Source organism: Oncorhynchus mykiss, chromosome 12, assembly GCF_057628025.1.
Source record: "Oncorhynchus mykiss isolate SJ-2025 chromosome 12, ASM5762802v1, whole genome shotgun sequence".
Taxonomy (NCBI): Eukaryota; Metazoa; Chordata; class Actinopteri; order Salmoniformes; family Salmonidae; genus Oncorhynchus; species Oncorhynchus mykiss.
The window spans coordinates 45,911,578-45,931,157 of record NC_143033.1 but is presented as its reverse complement, the minus strand read 5'-3'; the positions used below and the strand labels follow the sequence as shown (position 1 = coordinate 45,931,157).

Genomic DNA, 19,580 nt, shown 5'->3' with positions numbered 1-19,580 from the left:
GCTATGATGTCAGACTAAGCAGCTATTTCACAAGGCATTAACCCTAAAGTGACCCTAAAAAGGTTAAACAAGGTGATGTTTAATTACATTTTTCTTTTTTCTCATCAGCTTTTACTGAAATATTTATTTTAATAATGTTGCAGTCAGTTAAGCTACCTTTCTGTCTCTCATTGTCAATGTGTACCTGATATTCCTGAAAAGTACAGTTGAAATGCGCTGAATGCACGTGGACAAATCTCTCTTGATGCAAGTTTTACTCCTCTGAATCAAAATATATATCAAAATGATGTTACTACACAATCTTTTCCCTATGGGCACTACATAGGGAATAGGGTGCTATTTTGGATACACAATATGTGTAATGGAGTTTAACCATCAATCAGGTAATGAATGTACAGAAAAACAAAGGCCACAGGGATACAACCAAGGAAACGAATAGAGATTTATTAAGTTTAATTTATTTCAATTTAGTTTCATTGGATCAAACTTTGAAGTGAACCAAGTCCCAACGAGAGGTTTGTCCGTTCTGTAAATGAGGGTCCTATCTGTGGGGCAAATACTAACTTCCACTCAAGTCAAAATGGTACCGTCTCAAAGTGTCTTAAGTGGAAGTTATTGTTCACCTGTTTGTGTATGGAGGGAGGGTGGGAGAGGGAGTGAGGGTTTATTGTTACAGATAGAGCATTAACACACCCCTATTTCCACCCTTGTCCCCCCTTTATAATCCCCCCTTTCCCCCTCCTATCCCCAATTGGATGCTATCGACTCACCTTCACTCACCCAAATATGTTTTATCATTTTCAAGAAGCGCAGTTAACCTGGCAGTGTTAAAACTGAATGAACAAGGCCTGTTGGACAAATTGAAAAACAAGTGGTGGTACGACAAGGGAGAGTGTGGCAGCGGCGGAGGTGGCGAGAAGGTTAGCCATCCTTGTGTCAGCCCCATGCCGATTGGGTAAAACTGTTCTCATGGTAACAGGTGCATCTGCCGGGGCGACACCCATCGTGTGACCAACAGTGGCGTTGTGACGTGCCACAGTGGCACATACTATAGTTCTGGACGAGTTGAGAGCGATTACTGTCAAACCACAAATATTCGCTTTTGGTAGATGTTAATATTGTTCACCTATTTGTAACCTAAAGCTTAAGTGAATCATTTTTGAAGATACCTTGAAGTCAGTCACATTGTGTAGTCCCACTAAACACTACATTGTGCCTGCCATAAATGTACAGTATCTTATGGCGAAAGGTGAAGTTGTCCTTCACGGGGCTTCACTTGAAAAAGAGATGTACATCTCAATATGACTTCCATAGTTAAAAAACGGATAAATATATTTTGAATTCTGTTTTTTTTTAAATTGTTGTTGACTTTGGTACAAAATTCAGCCAATAGTTGTAGCTTCACAGTAATAGCCTCTGATTGGTTGTTGTGAGATAGGCCTCGGCAGTATGTGCCCGTTCCAGAAAGCGATGCAGTGGGGGCCCCATGTATATTTCTGTAGTGCTCAGCCCCTCAGGCACCCATAAACCAACCCCCTAGCCCCCTCTCCACTACCACGAGCATAGAGACATGTAAACCAATGGGGCCCCTGTCTCCGTCACTTTCAGCTGTTAAGTTCCCTGTATGGGCTCTTTACATTTTTGACTGAATAACATAAAATAACATGTCCTATGATGTTATTTATGTTATTTCCCCCCCCTGACCCCTCCCCGACCCCTCGACCTCACACGTGCGGTTTCGAAGAACTCCAGTAAACCTAGCCGTGTTGAAACTGAGTGAATCAGGCGTCTTAGACAAGCTGAAAAACAAATGGTGGTACGATAAGGGCGAGTGTGGACCCACGGCCTCAGGAAGTAAGGTCAGTCTCCTGCAAGTCCTGGGACCACACCTCCTCACTGACTGTTCTGTCACACTGATGAACCCCACCGCAAACAGACAGATAGGAAGATAGGCAGACAAGCATGGAGGCAGGCAGGTAGAAAGGCAGGTAGGAAGGCAGACAGACACAGGCAGATAGAGGCAGGCAGACAGAGAGGCAGGCAGGTAGCCAGGCAGACGGATAGGGAGGCAGGAGCGCAGGCAGGCTGGCTGACACACACACATACACACACAAAGATAGGACAGAGAGAGACTTAAGGCGTAGCCTGAGGGATACAATACATCCCACTAGAAGGCATGCTCACAATTCAGTGGTAGCAGCAGCACAGCAATGTATGAAATGGTGAGACCTGCAGGATCACATTGATATGGTTGTCACCTGTATCTGTGCCACACTTAGTAGTGTATACTTAGTAGTGCACTTAGCAGTGCATGTATTAAAGTTGTGCAGTTGTAATGTCACGGCAGATTATTAGTATCATAGAAGTAGAATGAGTGGAACAGGCATGGAACCTCTTACCTTGACTGGTAAACTCTATTATATTTCTATGAATAGTATGCCAGTCATTCTAGCCCACTCTAGATTGGTTCTAGTAAGTTTATCCATTGGGCAATACTCAATCATGTAAAGAGAACTCCTGCCTCAACAAAGCAGCATGCAAACACCTTAGGGTCAAAAGTACTTGTCAAGTGTATTTCCTTGTCATGTATAATTAAAAAGTAGATCTCAAGTTTTGAAGACTTGTTTGAAAGTTCTCTCCCACACTCCAATCAGCAGTAGATAAGATGCAAGGCAGCGTTTGGTAAAATCTCAAACCTAAACAGATTCCTTTTGACAAGGAAGCCTCCCCTTTAGGAGCAGGCGACTAACCTGAAAAGTGGGATATAAGAAACGTGAAAGAGCTGCACCCTTTGTCTTAAATCACAGCGTCTAATTACACAATGACTATAAGCAGAGATAACAGAGGGCTAGGGAGCTACTTGAGAGTGGAGACCAAGGACATTTTTAACTGAGTCATTTAGGCAGCTAGTGAATTTAGAATAATTGTATTCCTCCTTAATTGCTGTAAAAATGTCTTAGTCACACTTTATCAAGACATCATTAGATTGGTTGGCATGGGAACATCATGGTGATATCAGCTGTAGCAGTAGCCACAGAGCTGAAAGCAAGAGCAGGTCTGAACTGGAAAGTGTATATATATATATGTGTGTGTGAGTTTGGCAAAGTGTGTTTGTGTGTGTTTTAGATTTGTCAACTATGTACTTGTGCACGTGTGTTGTAATGTGTAATATAATTGCCTGGTGCAGTGAATTCGGAAAGTATTCAGATCACTTGACATTTTTCACATTTTGTTAGCCTTATTCTAAAATGGATTAAATCATTATTTTCCTTCAACAATCTACACACAATACCCCACAATACCCCAGAAACAGTTTAGAATTATTTTCCAATTTATGTATATTTTTTTACTGAAATATCAGATTTATGTAAGTATGCAGACCCTACACTCAGTACTTTGTTGAATTACCTTTGGCAGCAATTACAGCCTTGAGTCTTCTTGTGTATGGCGCTTCAAGCTTGGCATACCTGTATCTGGGGAGTTTCTCCCATTCTTCTTTGCAGATCCTCTCAAGCTCTGTCAGGTTGGATGTGGAGCATTGCTGCGCAGCTAATTTCAGGTCTCTCCAGAGATTCAAGTCTGGGCTCTGGCTGGGCCACTCAAGGACATTCAGAGACTTGTCCTGAAGCCACTCCTGCATTGCCTTGGCTGTGTGCTTAGGGTCGTTGTCCTGTTGGAAGGTGAACCTTCGCCCCAGTCTGAAGTCCTGAGCGCTCTGGAGCAGGTTTTCATCAAGGACCTCTACTTTGCTCCGTTCATCTTTGCCTCGATCCTGACTAGTCTCCCAGTTCCTGCCACTGAAAAATATCCCCACAGCATGGTGCTGCCACCACCATGCTTCACCGAAGGGATGGTGCCAGGTTTCCTCCAGACGTGTCGCTTGGCATTCAGGCCAAAGAGTTCAATCTTGGTTTCATCAGACCAGTTGAATCTTGTTTCTTATGGCCTGAGAGTACTTTAGGGGCCTTTTGGCGGGCTGTCGTACCTTTTACTGAGAAGTGCCTTTTACTGAGAAGTGGGAATTTCGAGTCTCATAGCAAAGGGTCTGAATAGTAATGTAAATAAGGTATATCTGTTTTTTGTTTTTTATAAATTTGCAAACATTTATAGAAATCTGTATTCACATTTTCATTATGGGGTATTGTGTGTAGACTAGATTGATGAGGAAATTGTTTTATTTAATCAATTTTAGAATAAGGCTGTAACATAACAAAATATGGAAAAAGTCAAGGGGTCTGAATACTTTCCGAAGGCACTGTATATATGAGTAGGTATGTGAGTATGTTTGCATGTGTGTGTGTTCTCAGCCCCCCACCACAGCCACGTCTCTGATTGCCTGTCTGCCCTGTGTCTCTCCTCCAACCGCCCCAGGACAAGTCGTCTCAAGCCCTGTCGTTGAGCAACGTGGCGGGGGTCTTCTATATCCTCGTGGGGGGCCTGGGCCTGGCCATGCTGGTGGCCCTCATTGAGTTCTGCTACAAGTCCCGGAACGAGGCCAAGCGAATGAAGGTGGAGGCACCGACGTCTGAACACCACCACCCAAACCAACACCACCTCCCCCACCACCTAACCCCTAGCAGCCCCCATCCCAGCTGCTCCAACCCCAGAACAAGCCCTCAACCCAGTCACAGTCCAGGCTACAGTCCTGGCTATAGTCCCGGCCACAGCCCCAGCCCTTCCCCAAGCACCCAAAACGTAGCCACGTGTAGTGAGGTTTTCGACGGTTACGGAAGCAATGAGGATGTTAAGATATAATGCTGGTACAGGAATAGCCCCTTCCATCCCCCACCCACCCCTCTAGGCCCCCCTTCTATGGTACTGTAAGTTGAACCTCCCTTATTGGCCACTAGCTAGCTTGCCTTGCTGCTGATTGACTGTGTGGCAATGCTTCCTCTAATTCTTCTGCTTTGTGATTAGCTTGTTTGTGGTCATGTGACGTCCTTGTCTGTCTCCTGGCTTCCCCGTGGGGGCTTTAATATGGCCGCAGCCGCTATTGTCTGTTTGGCTGCAGACAATGGGCTCTATTTTAACAAACCTAACACAATGGTAAATCTTAGCGCTGGCGGTAGCGTTATAGGTTCGGGGTTGTGCCAGAAATATTTTTGCTATTTTCACAAATGAATAATGGACACAGTAGCTGGTGGTGGCAAAAGCCTGGATTTTGATGAATAAACCAGTTGTCGGTGTTTCAAGGCTTGGCCCCTCACTTACCAATTAGAACAGGCTCCATATGTGGTTGCTTCAAGTTGTGTATTTATGGTCTTTTATGTGTTGCATTGTCATCAACTCCAATTCAAATGTTAGTCCCTTACGGCCTAGTTCGTTAAATATGTTTGCGGCCTTTGATATGGCATTATAGGACAAATGAATACAATAGTTTAGAGGAGCTTGTCTTTGGTTTTCGGACGAGGGGCACTCTTTGAAAATGGGGATGGGTAACCTTCTTGAGCAAGCAAAATGCAGGTATGTAAATTGTGAACAATGAAAAGGCATTAGGTTTAAAGAAAAACGATGCTGCTTAACCAGCCTTGACCAAGGGGAAGGTAGGTTATGCTTGGTTTTTAATCAAATTAAACAAAATGGGGGGAGCCAATCGTTTCTTATATTTCTAATACGAGATTCACCGGCACAAAAGGCATCTTTTCTTCCATGGGCACTGTGAGTCATGGCTAGATAGGCTGCGCTTCAACGCTCTCAAAATCCATGCCATTATCAACTGATTTGCCATTAAGAACTGCTTTTTATAGGTCTTAAAACTACCCATTAGAGCTGCATGAAATTGTCACTTTTGCACTTGTTTTTAACCCTTTACTCTTGTGGAAATTGGCATATATGGATAGGGCTACATTGAAATGTTTCTTCCAGAAAAATATGGAAAGCATATGCATAACCATGGTAGCAATTAAAAGTGTACAATTTGGAGATTATGGGAAAATGTTAGACTAAAGGTGAGAACACAACAGTTTTCCTGACACAAGACTAAATCCAAATTTTACGCTGTTGATTTTATGTGCGTTTTACATTTACTGTACTTTTCACCGCATTTGTTGACAACAAAATCTGAAAATACTCTGGATACATTCAGTAACGTGATAAGAATATTCTTGAAACATTTGGGGTAGGTGCAACATAAGAAAAAAACCTGGCAAGGGTTTGAGTGAGTGGTCTAACTAGAGTTTCCAAGTGGCCACACACCTCTCCAAAGTGTGCACAGTTCCTAAGTCATTTCAATGCCCTTTTATGACTAAGGCAAGAGTCTTCAACTATAAGGTGCTTTATGGAGCTCTCCCAGCTGAGGAACTAGAGCAAGCAAACTTGTAGTTGTTTTCTTTGGAACACAGCCCTGCACCCTTGCCTTTACACCACTACTGTGCTTGTTTACGCAATCCAAAAACTGTCCATTATAAATCACAATCTGGGTCAAGTGGACATAATTTGAAAGCATGTTCTATTGCCAACATGACTAGCTAAATTATAAAATATGATCGTACAGTGTTAAGCTTTCACTAGGCTATTCAGAGAAGTAGACAGTAATTTTGGAGCGCATAGAATGGAGTAATGAGTGTCTTCAGATGTGGTCCAAGGCTAATTTTCTTCGCAATACAACAAACACAGGCTCATTATGTTCAAGACAACCCAGGGTATAACGCCATGCCATCTTGTTACTGTACAATCAACATAGTGATCATAAACATTGACCCTGTATATTACATGAGATTTATAATATGGAAATGTGAAGTGCACATTTGGACTAATGGGTGTTCGGCTTGTGACATCAAAGCAATATTTATTATTGTTAAAATCTTTAAAAACTTCTCATCTTTCAAAATACAGGGGTGTCACTTTGGTTTCATAAGTGGTGGGGACATAACCTGGCTGGGGGTACTCCCCAAATAATTTTTTGTGGCATGTAAAGCTAATTTCCTGCGTTTTTGCACAACCCAATATGCAGACTCTATTTGGAACAAAAATTAAGCAAAAAATTCCTCCTGACAGAGCTGTTGTAACTGAGTCAGGTTTGTAGGCCTCCTTGTTTGCACACGCTTTTTCAGTTCTGCCCACAACATTTCTATGGGATTGAGGTCAGGGCTTTGTGATGGCCACTCCAATACCTTGACTTTGTTGTCCTTATTAAGCCATTTCGCCACAACTTCGGAAGTATCCTTGGAGTCATTGTCCATTTGGAAGACGCATTTGAGACCAAGCTTTAACTTCCTGACTGATGTCTTAAGATGTTGCTTCAATATATCCACGTAATTTTCCTTTCTCATGATGCCATCTATTTTGTAAAGTGCACCAGTCCCTCCTGCAGCAAATCATCCCCAAAATGATACTGCCACCCCCGTGCCTCATGGTTGGGATGGTGTCCTTTGGTTTGCAAGCTTTCCCCTTTTTCCTCCAAACAGGAGCTTTTTATGGTGGTTTTGGAGCAGTGGCTTCTTCCTTGCTGAGCAGCCTTTCAGGTTATGTTGATATAGGACTCGTTTTACTGTGGATATAGATACTTTTGTACCTGTTTCCTCCAGCATCTTCACAAGGTCCTTTGCTGTTGTTCTGGGATTGATTTACACTTTTCGCACCAAAGTACGTTCATCTCTAGGAGACAGAACGTGTCTCTTTCCTGAGAGGAATGATGGCTGTGTGGTCCCATGGTGTTTATACTTGCGTACCATTGTATGTAAAGATGAACGTGGTACCTTCAGGCATTTGGAAATTGTTCTCAAGGATGAACCAGACTTGTGGAGGTCTACAGACTTGTGGAGGTATTGGCTGATTTCTTTTGATTTTCCCATGATGTTAAGCAAAGAGGCACTGAGTTTGAAGGAAGGCCTTGAAATACATCCACAGATACACCTCAAATTATGTCAATTAGCCTATCAGAAGCTTCTAAAGCCATGACATCATTGTCTGGAATTTTCCAAGCTGTTTAAAGGCACAGTCAACTTAGTGTATGCAAACTTCTGACCCACTGGAATTGTGATATAGTGAATTATAAGTGAAATAATCTGTCTGTAAACAATTGTTTGAAAAATTACTTGTCATGCACAAAGTAGATGTCCTAACTGACTTGCCAAAGCTATAGTTTGTTAACAAGACATTTGTGGAGTGGTTGATAAACAAGTTTTAATGACTCCAACCCAAGTGAATGTAAACTTCCGGTTTTGGTTTTGGGTCTGTTAAGCCAAGGCAAGAGAGACAACCCACAGGACGGCAGACCATTAGGGGCACGACTGAGCAGCCCAACAGCTAGGGATTGCCTAAATAGGTATCTCCCCTGGGCATGTTTTCAATACAGACTCGTACTGTATTCCATATAAGGCATCGAGACCTTATGAAAGTTGCCCAGTATACCCTTAATCTTGTAATAAATCAAATCTAGTGATACATAACTTGACATTGTGGAAGGATAACCTACCTTCCAAGTCATGGCATGCATTACTTAGCCGCTATAAATGCTTTGTTACACAATTTCTATAGATAAGTCTCCGGTATCAACATTTCCAAGCAAACAAACACAGGGAGAGGGAGAATATGTAGACATACTGAGATAAAAGAAGACTTCAGAAGAACATGACATATGCAAATATATGTCCCCTTTGTGTTTTACACCTCCAGCAGCGGAATTACATCTCTGAGGGCATGATATTCAGTTTCATTGGCGTATAGTATGTTCTATGGATGGTCTTAAACTGCAGTACTTTATGTCTGAGATGATATGAACATGACTGGGCATTCAAACACATCTGTATCCAGTCATTATCATCAATAGCTTCTATAGTGGCTTGCGAAAGTATTCACCCCCCTTGGCATTTTTCCTATTTTGTTGCTTTACAACCTGGAGTTAAAATAGATTTTTTATAGGGGGTTTGTATCATTTGATTTACACATCATGCCTACCACTTTGAAGATGCACAATATTTTTTATTGTGGAACAAACAAGAAATAAGTCAAAAAAACTAAAAACTTGAGCGTACATAACTATTCACCCCCCCCCCCCCCCCCCCCCCCCACCACCACCACTACTTTTTCACCAATTACAGCTGCAAGTCTCTTGGGGTATGTCTCTATAAGCTTGACACAGCTAGCCCCTGGAAGTCTTGTCCATTCTTCAAGGCAAAACTGCTCCAGCTCCTTCAAGTTAGATGGGTTCCGCTGGTGTACAGCAATCTTTAAGTCATACCACAGACTCTCAATTGGATTGAGGTCTGGGCTTTGACTAGGCCATTCCAAGGCATTGAAATGTTTCCCCTTAAACTACTCGAGTGCTGCTTTAGCAGTATGCTTAGGGTCATTGTCCTGCTGGAAGGTGAACCTCAGTCCCAGTCTCAAATCTCTCGAAGACTGAAACAGGTTTCCCTCAAAAATGTCCCTGTATTTAGCGCCATCCATCATTCTTTCAATTCTGACCAGTTTCCCAGTCCCTGTCGATGAAAAACATGGGATGAACAACATGGGATGGTGTTCTCGGGGGGGTGGGAGGTGTTGGGTTTGCACCAGATATATTCCTTGATGGCCAAAAAGCTCAATTTTAGTCTCATCTGACCAGAGGTTCTTCTTCCATATGTTTGGGGAGTCTCCCACATGCCTTTTGGCAAACACCAAATATGTTTGCTTATTTCTTTCTTTTAAGCAAAGGCTTTTTTCTGGTCACTCTTCCGTAAAGCCCAGCTCTGTGGAGTGTACGCCTTAAAGTGGTCCTATTGACAGATACTCTAATCTCCGCTGTGGAGCTTTGCATCTCCTTCAGGGCTATCTTTGGTCTCTTTGTTGCGACTCTGATTAATGCCCTCCTTGCCTGGTCCATGAGTTTTGGTGGGCGGCCCTCTCTTGGCAGGTTTGTTGTGGTGCCATATTCTTTAAATTTTTTAATAATGGATTTAATGGTGCTCCGTGGGATGTTCAAAGTTTCTGATATGTTTTTATAACCCAACCCTGATCTGTACTTCTCCACAACTTTCTCCCTGACCTGTTTGGAGAGCTCCTTGGTCTTCATGGTGCCGCTTGCTTGGTGGTGCCCCTTGCTTAGTGGTGTTGCAGATTCTGGGGCCTTTCAGAACAGATGTGTATATATGTATATCTATATGTGTATATATATATATATATATATGTATGTGTGACAGATCATGTGACACTTAGATGCACACAGGTGGACTTTATTTAACTAATTATGTGACTTCTGAAGGTAATAGGTTGCACCAGATCTTATTTAGGGGCTTCAAAGCAAAGGGGGTGAATACATATACACACACCACTTTTCCCTTTATTTATTTTTTTCATTTCACTTCACCAATTTGGACTATTTTGTGTATGTTCATTACATGAAATCCAAATAAAAATATATCTAAATTACAGGTTGTAATGCAACAAAATAGGAAAAACACCAAGGGGGATGAATACATTTGCAAGCCACTATACCAGGTCTTCCTCTATCAATCCTTAATACAGTTTGGAAATCTGACCCTGCTGAGACCCCTGTCACCTTCTGGTCCTCCTAAAATGAGACATGACAAATAATTATCTTGGTGTATGTTTATACACTATATTATCCAAAAATTGAATCAATGGTTCAATAATTGAAATGACCATTATTCCCAGATCCCAGACTGTAGCTTTAGCTGCTGTCCTGTAGCTACTGTAGGTCTACCCATCTTTTTATCATTCACTGATATTGTTAAAAAATTCATCCGAGCTCTGGTCTTCCCTGGGTGTCTGACCCTGCTGTGACCCCTGTCACCATCTGATCCTGCTAGACATGATGAGTAAAATGTTGTGTACTGACTGCACTAGAGGGCTGCATTCCTGCAGGATGCCTTGCAGTTGGCATTTTTAAATGTTTTTTGCTGCAGGCAGGAGCGGGTGGTTAGACAGATGACTTCGGGATGAAAATATATCTCTCTAACAGTATATCAACTGGCGAAAGCTAGCCAAGTTAATTTTGCTTCTGTTCTGAAATGGGACAAAACAAAAGGCTACAAAACATTTCCATACAAACAACAGCTGTCCGATAGTAATAATAGCCACCTTATATTGCTATCTGGCTGCAAGAGGCTAGAGCTGATCTAGATAACTAGAGGCTAGAGCTGATCTGGCTGTGGTTGCTACTAGCTAGCGTAGCTTATTCATTCACCTCAGCCGAGACGGGATGAAACGTTAGCTAACATTACATGTCAGTTACAATACTACTGAGCACTGCGAATAAACACTAGTTTCGTTTTTTTCTGTTAAGTTAAACAGCCGTTACCTTCCCAGCTACATCAGTCAACTAAAGAGTAGCCAGTTTCTGCTCTCTTTTACAACTTGGTGAAAAAGCACAACACATACACACTGAACTATGCTCAACTCTCCCGTGCTGGTCCAGCCAGCCTTCCAGAAGCTTTGCCTTCACACAGCCTGTCAGTCCGCTCTGTGGTGTCCGTGTGGTCCTAAAACACACAGCCTTGCCGGATTTTGTGTCACATTGCAATGATAAAACTGGGGGGGGACAAACATGCAAATGCAGAATGTGGGGGGGACATGACCCCTGCGTCCCCAGTGAAAGTTGCACCCGAGTCCTTACATTTTACATTTCTCTCACTCAGATAACAAACAATGTGCAAACTAGCGGGTTGGATGAGGGCAACTTCTTGTCATGTGCAGTGCCCAAGTTCAGAATGGCTGTCAGTCAAAACCCATACAGAGCTGTAAAGTGGAGACCCATAGCTCTGACATCATGTATAGCATGTTACTGTACAGCCACTGTGTTCTAATTTAGGTACTTAAACGTATCCAAATAGGCAATTTTCAACCCGTATACGGGTGTAAAGGGCTACAGACACGCCTCAAATATTGCCACCCCTCTCCCTCAGCGCAAGCGAGCTCAACGTTAGACATGCAGGTACATTTCCAAACCTGGCATTAGGGCTGGAAAATGGCAGTTTATACATGATGAAATTGCAAACTAATGTTCATTTGACACTTGCGTCTCCTTAGCGCCAGCCAAAAATAGAGCCCAATGTCTCATGCTGTTGACTGACGAGTGTTACAAATTTCCAGAAACTTTCTCCAAATTCCCAGATTTGATAAGAATCACAGATGCAGGAATCCCTCCCCGCTTATTCCTCCCTGATTCTGGGAATGCTCCTACCGGGATTTCTGGAAATCTGGGAATATCAGGGTAGTTTCCCAGGCTTTCCAGGTATCCCAGTTTGAGGATTTCCTGTTGGAGTATTCCCTCCCTGCTTATTCCTTCCATGAATCCTCCAAACAGAATTTCTGAGAATTCTCAGGTTTTCGGGTTTTCTGGTAATGCTAGTTGGAGAATTTCCTCCCTGCTTACTGTATTTCCTCCTGATTCCGGGAATCTTCCAAACTGGATTGTTTGGGAAAAGTTTCTGTAATTTCACAACCCTAACTATGACACCCAGGCACTTGCTCCTCTATCTAAACCAGTTAATGAGAAAACAGCCCCATGCACACATAAAGCTAGATAAAGCAATATAACACTGTACATTATTGGGGAGTTAAAGCCTAAAGTAAGTGGAAGATAACTGCCCCTCTAAGAGTTATATTGATTTGAACTCCTATCTCTAAGATATTTCCCTCGGGTCCAGAGATATTAGACTTGCAGATCTACAGTCTCAGTCTCAGTATGTGTCTGACGTGGTTATGTGTCCCCTGTTGGTGCTCTCTCGACTCTCTCTTTATTCCCTTTACTGTTGCTTGGTCAGCTGCCCTGTGGTCCCTCACCCACACATGAATCATCCATTGTCTAAAACCATAGTAGTCAATGGAAGTCGTGTATTAAATGTACACATAAAGCGACGTAATAAGAAATGTTTATTGAATGGCCCTGTCCTGTAATTATGTGGTGTGACGTTGGATGTAGTTTCTGTACGATATTCATCCCCGACGTTACCCATCTTCATGATGATTCCTGATCTTAGAGCTTTTTGTAGTGATTTTGTAGTGTGGCAGGGTCCGAAAACCCATACTAGCATCCTAAATAGTAGGCCGTTTGAGTATGTGAAAAAATACAGTTTTATAGTATGTGACATTCAGAAAATTGAGTATGCTTTAAATGCCCGGACGTCATACTAATTTTGGCTTCTCATGTAGTATGAATGAGTTCTAACCTTTTCAGGAATTTCACACCCACAATGCATTCAAACCGGATTGAAAGGAGAGCTTCGAGATTTGATAGTTCTCTGAAAGTAAACAAAAAACGAATTGAAGATTGGAAATAAGACGAGAAAATATAAAGCTACGGCCATGGCATACTGCATACTTTTTACTAAACATTACTTCACAAATAGTATGCGACGATGAGTACATTTTATGCAGTTTAGGTGTGTAGTACGCTAGTATGAGTATTCGGACATGGCCAATGTCGATATGAGCTGACATGTTTTATCTGTCCCTCTCTCACCTCTTTTTTCTCTCTTTCTTTCCCCTTTGCTCACTCTTTGCCTCCCCCTCGTTCTTGTCCCCCTCCCTCTTTCTCTATCTGTTCCCCCCGTCTTCGTCTTATTTTCATCTCTTCTCCCTACCTCCCTCTCCACTTCTCACTACCTCTCCCCTCTCTCTGTCTCTATCTCCCCTTTCTCGCTCATTACCCTTCCTGCCCCCACCCATGTCCCTCTCTTTATGCCCCCCCCCCCACCACCTCCCAGCTGACCTTCACAGAGGCCATGAGGAACAAGGCACGCCTGTCGATCACAGGCAGCGTGGGGGAAAACGGACGTGTCCTGACGCCTGACTGTCCCAAAGCGGTCCACTCGGGCCCCTCACTCCGCCAGAGCTCCGGCCTGGCCTTGGTCTCCTCCGAGCTCCCGTGAAAACCAAAAACCTTCAAAGTGCCTTAAAAAACTACCTACCCACAACAACCATATACCACAAAGACACAGGACAAGCACCACCCTAACCGGACACCACTATTGTCTGGGAAGAGAAGGACTATCTAACGTTGTGGACATTTTCTAATGTAGCAGAGATGGGGACTCTAGTGAATTGGTGGTCATTTTAGAACGATTTCTGTGGAAAAGTACAATCTGGATTTTCACTATGGTCACGCTGGGGCTTATTGTAATCATGGTGGCGTTTCTCGGTGCAGAGGTGGAGATTGCGTCTGACATGTTCCACTCAAGACCCTGTACCAACTTACCATACCTCGCACTGGCGAAGGAAGAGGAGGAGAAACGAGAGTCAAGTGAAAATTAAAAGTAAATGACCAGAAAACTGTAAACTTTAAACGTGTAACTGTGTATGTCTGGGTTGCTGACTGTGAATTGGCAAACTGAATCACAATCAAAAAGTGGACAATATTTATTACCAGTTGAGAACAGTGTTTGAAAGACAACTGTCAGTCAACAATTCACTAAATATAAATCCCTGACATCATGAGGCGGAGTGTCCCCCGGTGTCACCATGGAGATAAACTATTATTATTAATGAACTACAGTAACTCTATTGACAATTAATATATGATAAATCAACTGTGAAGATTTAGTAAATATGTATATTCTGTGAAGACAAAGCTAAAGAAAAAATATTTGCGGTACATAGAGGAGACTGCATAACATGCTTGCTTTTTCAACAGATGTAAATAGCTGATTCGGTAGTGGACAGAGGACTGTTCTCTTTTTGTAAACATCTTTAAAGAAATAATTCATCGCAATAATGGATAAGACGTTTGAGGAGAGACATTGAGACAGTGTTTTATTTCTTCGATGTTCAGTACACAGAGTACTGTGTTCAGAAGACAGAGTGCTGAACATTCATGCTCAATGTTCCATGGGTATAGTATCAACTCTGCCCATCCAGATACCTGTTCCCTACATATTAATATATTCAGCGATGAATGTTAACTAGTCCCACCCAATCCTCTAGCCCCACCCCATCCTCTAGCCACACCTCCTCACTGTGCAGTCGTAGACCAGAAAGTGTCTCTCATAGACCAAACTTTACATTTAAGCCCTTTACTTGCGTTTCCGCTGTCAAAATCGAACTATATATCGTTCGATAATTTTTTTGTAACGAACAAATACACAAACTGTCCATCTCCTGGTTTTTCAGCGTCTTTTCAACGTTCACGGCTGTTGAACGTCTCTTATCTGGGTAGATATTTTAGATTATTGTGTGTGGAGAGTATAACGCAAAAATGAAATGTGAAATGAGGAAAAAAAAAATGTTCTCATTGCTATATTATTTTGAGAGTCAAAGCTATTTCCTATACAGTATTTATTCATAAAAAATCATGAAGAAGAAGAAGACACTGTTTGTATTATTGAGCCATGGTCAAAGCTTTGGCCCTCAACACTGTGGATCCTCAGTAGCAGGCTGGACACTATAGCAGAACATGTGATCCCCTCCCTCTCATTGAAGTTATTAATGCATTGTTTGCAGAGGTCTCAACTCATGGCTGATGGAGGGACAATCTCTGGGCCCATGGGCCACAATAGGACACTGACTTTTACTGAGTCGTCCTTTTGTCTATTTCATTTTCAACTTTTTCCCCAAAACCTGCTTCTGCTATTGTTGTTGTCGGACAAATGTGTGCAATGTTTTCAATGTTTTCATTTGCTGCACATATATACATTCATCCAGTCCGTACACACGCACATCAGTGGAGGTTGCTAAGGGAAGTACAGATCATTATAATGGATGGAATGGCATCAACCATCAAACACGTGGTTTCCATGTGGTTGGCATCATTCTATTGACTCCATTCCAGTCATTATTATGAGCCGTCCTCCCCTCAGCAGCCTCCACTGACACATATACACAACATGTATACACACAAGCACACACACACACAGACTGGAGGGACCTTATTGGGTTGAGAGAATAAACCAGCTAAAATATTTCAGGCCATCTGTTTTGGTCCTGCCATATGTCTGTAAAATTTAAATTAAACCATTCAAATCTTTATTTTGATCTTTTTTTGGTAAAAAAAAGGAAATCCAAAGGCTTTGTCACTGTGTCTTCATTGTGGACAGGGTGAGAGGGTTCTGTGTTAAATGGGTGAATGTACTTGAGTGTGTATGTGAAAAAATGTTTTCTGTAACCCTGTAACACACTCATAGGGTGATTCAATCAAAGGTGCATTGTCGACTGTTGGGAGAGTATATTTAAAAGTCATATCTGCATCATGATTTGTGTTTTTACAATAAGAATACAAAACTATTTTGTGTTTAACTGACAATAAGTCTAATGTCTTATGTAAAGGCTATATGTAATTTGTATCTAATTTTTAGAGGGAAGACCACTCTAAAACAATCTTTTGGTATTTATTTTTTTCATTTTCCACTGTTGACAGAGTCCCAAAATGTTTTGCATGTCAGCGATCGAGTTTTCAAGATATTGGACATTCAAGAAGAAGTGTCACCGGCCACAGTATCATGATGATGCAAAATGCCACCGTGTTTACGTGAGCATTAGGCCCCATACACACGCGAGCTGTTCAACGGATGTACATCACACATCGGTTATACAACGGGTCACAAAAAGATCTGTTATCAGTTTTGTATCACCAAAATATCTGTTGTATTACAACTGCTTGTTGACTGATTGTTAAATTATCTGTTGTACAACCTGAGTGTGTACGGGGCCTTACATGTGATATCCTCCTAATGTAGGAGTGCCACATTATCAAAGAATGGCAGTATTCTATTGGAAGCTACAACCCAACTACAAACATAACAGATGGTCCAAGACACGGAGATGGAACCATCCAATCAGGTTGACGCTGCAGTGACCGAACAGTGGCAATAAAGCCTATGTCTACGCACAATGGCGACCCTGTGTAGTTGTGTAGAGTTACAGATTTGGGGATTTTTAGCCAATTTGTGAAGCTCATTGCGCTCTTGTGTTGTAGATATAACAGCAGACCAACCCTGTTCATGTTCAGCCTTGACCTTCCCCTCCATTTCACGGTAAACCATGGTCGTGCTTGCACCAAAACACTGTGTACGGCTATACTATAGCTACTAGCGATGTAAACAGGGACGCAGGCTGTGGTGGCTGTAAACAGCTGAGCTGAGGAACCAAGACATACGGAGCCAAGGGGACAGGATGTCTGCTGTAAGACAGATGTGACAACACATCTCAGAAAGGGAAGACAGCAGGGTTCTGACCTCCAGAGGAAACCAACATCAGATCAGCCTGATTGAGCTGCCCGACCGTGGTCACATCCTCACTGAGAGTCAACAGGAGTAGGGAAGGGGGGGGGGGGGGGGGGGGGGGTAGTAAAGTGCAGGAGGGATGCTGTTAGGCAGACATTGATTTGGCAGGGATGAGTCCTTTGAGTATAAAAAGGCTAGTCATCTGTGATCCCCAGAAAGGGTTTCATCCGCCCATCCACCTCCCCTGCATCGGCAGGTTTCTTCCTTGGGGCCAAGAAGGAGGGGGGTCTTCATCCATGTATTGACTACAGAGGTCTCAATGCTATCCCCACCAAGTACCACTACCCCCTCCCCTTGGTGCCAGCCGCCATTGAACAGCTCCGCGGGGCCCGTTTTTTTTCTAAGCTGGACCTGCGGAGTGCCTACAATTTGATCTAGGAGGGGGATGAATGGAAGACAGCCTTCAGCACAATGTCTGGGCACTATGAGTACTTGGGGATGCCTTATGGATTAAGCAATGCTCCGTCTGTGTTCCAGGCATTTGAAAAACAAAGTGTTTCGGAAAATGCTTGGGCGTCAGGTGGTTGTGTATATCAACGACATCCTGATCTACTCGGCCACCTTGACGGAGCACGTCGCCCACGTCCGGGTAATTCTGTAGCCCCTCCTGGAGAACCATCTGTACGTCAAAGCGGAGAAGTGCTAGTTCCATCAGTCCGCTGTCTCCTTCTTGTGATATCGGGTCAGCATGCAGGGAGTGGTTATGGAGGAGAGGAAGGTAGATGCAGTCAGGTCATGGCCAGTCCCAACCACCATAAAGTGACTACAACGATTTGTGGGGCTTGACAACTTCTACCGCCGCTTAGGAACTTCTGCTCCATCACCTCTTCTCTCTCCTCAAAGGTGATCCCCTAAGTTAGTGTGGAATCCCGCAGCCAATGAGGCCTTCCGCTTACTGAAGGGGTGTTTCACCTCCTCCTCATTGCTGAAACACCCAGATCCTACCCTGCCTTCATGGCGTGGGGGCCATCCTGTCACAACGTCAAGGTAATCCAAAATGTTTTTATCCATGTGCATACTACTCTAAAAAAGTGTCTCCTGCAGAAAGGAACCTGGAGGTGAAGTTAGCATTAGAGAAGTGGAGACAGGAGAGCGGAGAGAGCCATGGACCAGTTTCTCATCCTCACCGACCATCAGAACCTGGAGTACACATGGACAACGAGGTGGCTCAAACTAAGTCTCCCCAGCATGCTCCTGCAGAGAAATCTTTCCCCTCCCCGTGCCTTAGCGGCCTTGGTCCCATCTGTCTATAGATTTTGTTACTGATCTTCCCCTGTCTAATGGTTTCACCACTGTTATGGTTGTTGTGGACAGATTCCCCAAATCCTGCAGTTGTATCCATCTATCTTGTCTCCGTACTGCTCTCCATGTCACTGAGGCACTGTTCAAATCAATCACATTTTATTAGTCACATGTGCCGAATACAACACAATACAGTGAAATGCTTACTTTACGAGCCCCTAACCGACAATGCAGTTTAAAAAAATACAGAGAAGAATAAGAAATAAAAGTAACAAGTAAGTAAAGAGCAGCAGTAAAATAACAATAGCGAGACTATATACAGGGGGTACCGGTACAGAGTCAATGTGCGGGGGCACCGGTTTATTTAATTGGTAATATGGTAATATGTAGATGAAGTTAGAGTTATTAAAGTGACTATGCATAGATGATAACAACAAAGAGTAGCAGAAGGGGAGAGGGGGGGACAATGCAAACAGTCTGGGTAGCCATTTGATTAGGTGTTCAGGAGTCTTGTGGCTTGGGGGTAGAAGCTGTTTAGAAGCCTCTTGGACCTAGACTTGGCGCCCCCGTACCACTTGCCTTGTGGTTGCAGAGAAGACAGTCTATAACTAGGGTGGCTGGAGTCTGACAGTTTTTAGGCCCTTCCTCTGACACTGCCTGGTATAGACGTCCTGGATGGCAGGAAGCTTGACCCCAGTGATGCACTGGGCCATTCGCACTACCCTCTGTAGTGCCTTGCGGTCAGAGGCCGAGCAGGTGTCATACCAGGCAGTGATGCAACCAGTCAGGATGCTCTTGATGGTGCAGCTGTAGAACCTTTTGAGGATATGAGGAGTGGGCATGCCAAATCTTTTCAGTCTCCTGAGGGGGAATAGGTTTTGTTGTGCCCTCTTAACGACTGTCTTGGTGTGCTTGGACCATGTTAGTTTGTTGGTGATGTGGACACCAAGGAACTTGAAGCTCTCAACCTGCAGCCCCGTCGATAAGAATGGGGGTGTGCTCGGTCCTCTTTTTCCTGTAGTCCACAATCATCTCCTTTGTCTTGATCATGTTGAGGGAGAGGTTGTTGTCCTGGCACCACACGGCCAGGTCTCTGACCTTCTCCCTATAGGCTGTCTCGTCGTTGCCGGTGATCAGGCCTACCACTGTTGTGTCATCGGCAAAGTTAATGATGGTCGT

At 43.3% G+C, this 19,580-nt stretch overlaps 1 protein-coding gene across 5 annotated transcripts in view; it reads left to right on the top strand.

Moving 5' to 3' along the window:
- The window catches only part of gria4b (glutamate receptor, ionotropic, AMPA 4b), a 162,736-nt gene extending 146,793 nt beyond the window's left edge, over positions 1–15,943 (top strand). Inside the window, exons 14-17 of one of the 5 annotated variants that reach the window (XM_090192574.1) lie at positions 806–955; positions 1,745–1,859; positions 4,372–4,509; positions 13,650–15,943. In XM_090192574.1, coding sequence (XP_090048700.1) covers positions 806–955; positions 1,745–1,859; positions 4,372–4,509; positions 13,650–13,814 — 568 coding nt within the window. In that variant the 3' untranslated portion in view covers positions 13,815–15,943. Of the gene's footprint in view, positions 1–805; positions 956–1,744; positions 1,860–4,371; positions 4,821–13,649 lie in introns of all 5 variants that reach the window. The other 4 variants (XR_016485092.1, XM_036937640.2, XM_036937641.2 and 1 more) reach the window with 4 other exon arrangements.
- Positions 15,944–19,580: the final 3,637 nt, after the last annotated feature.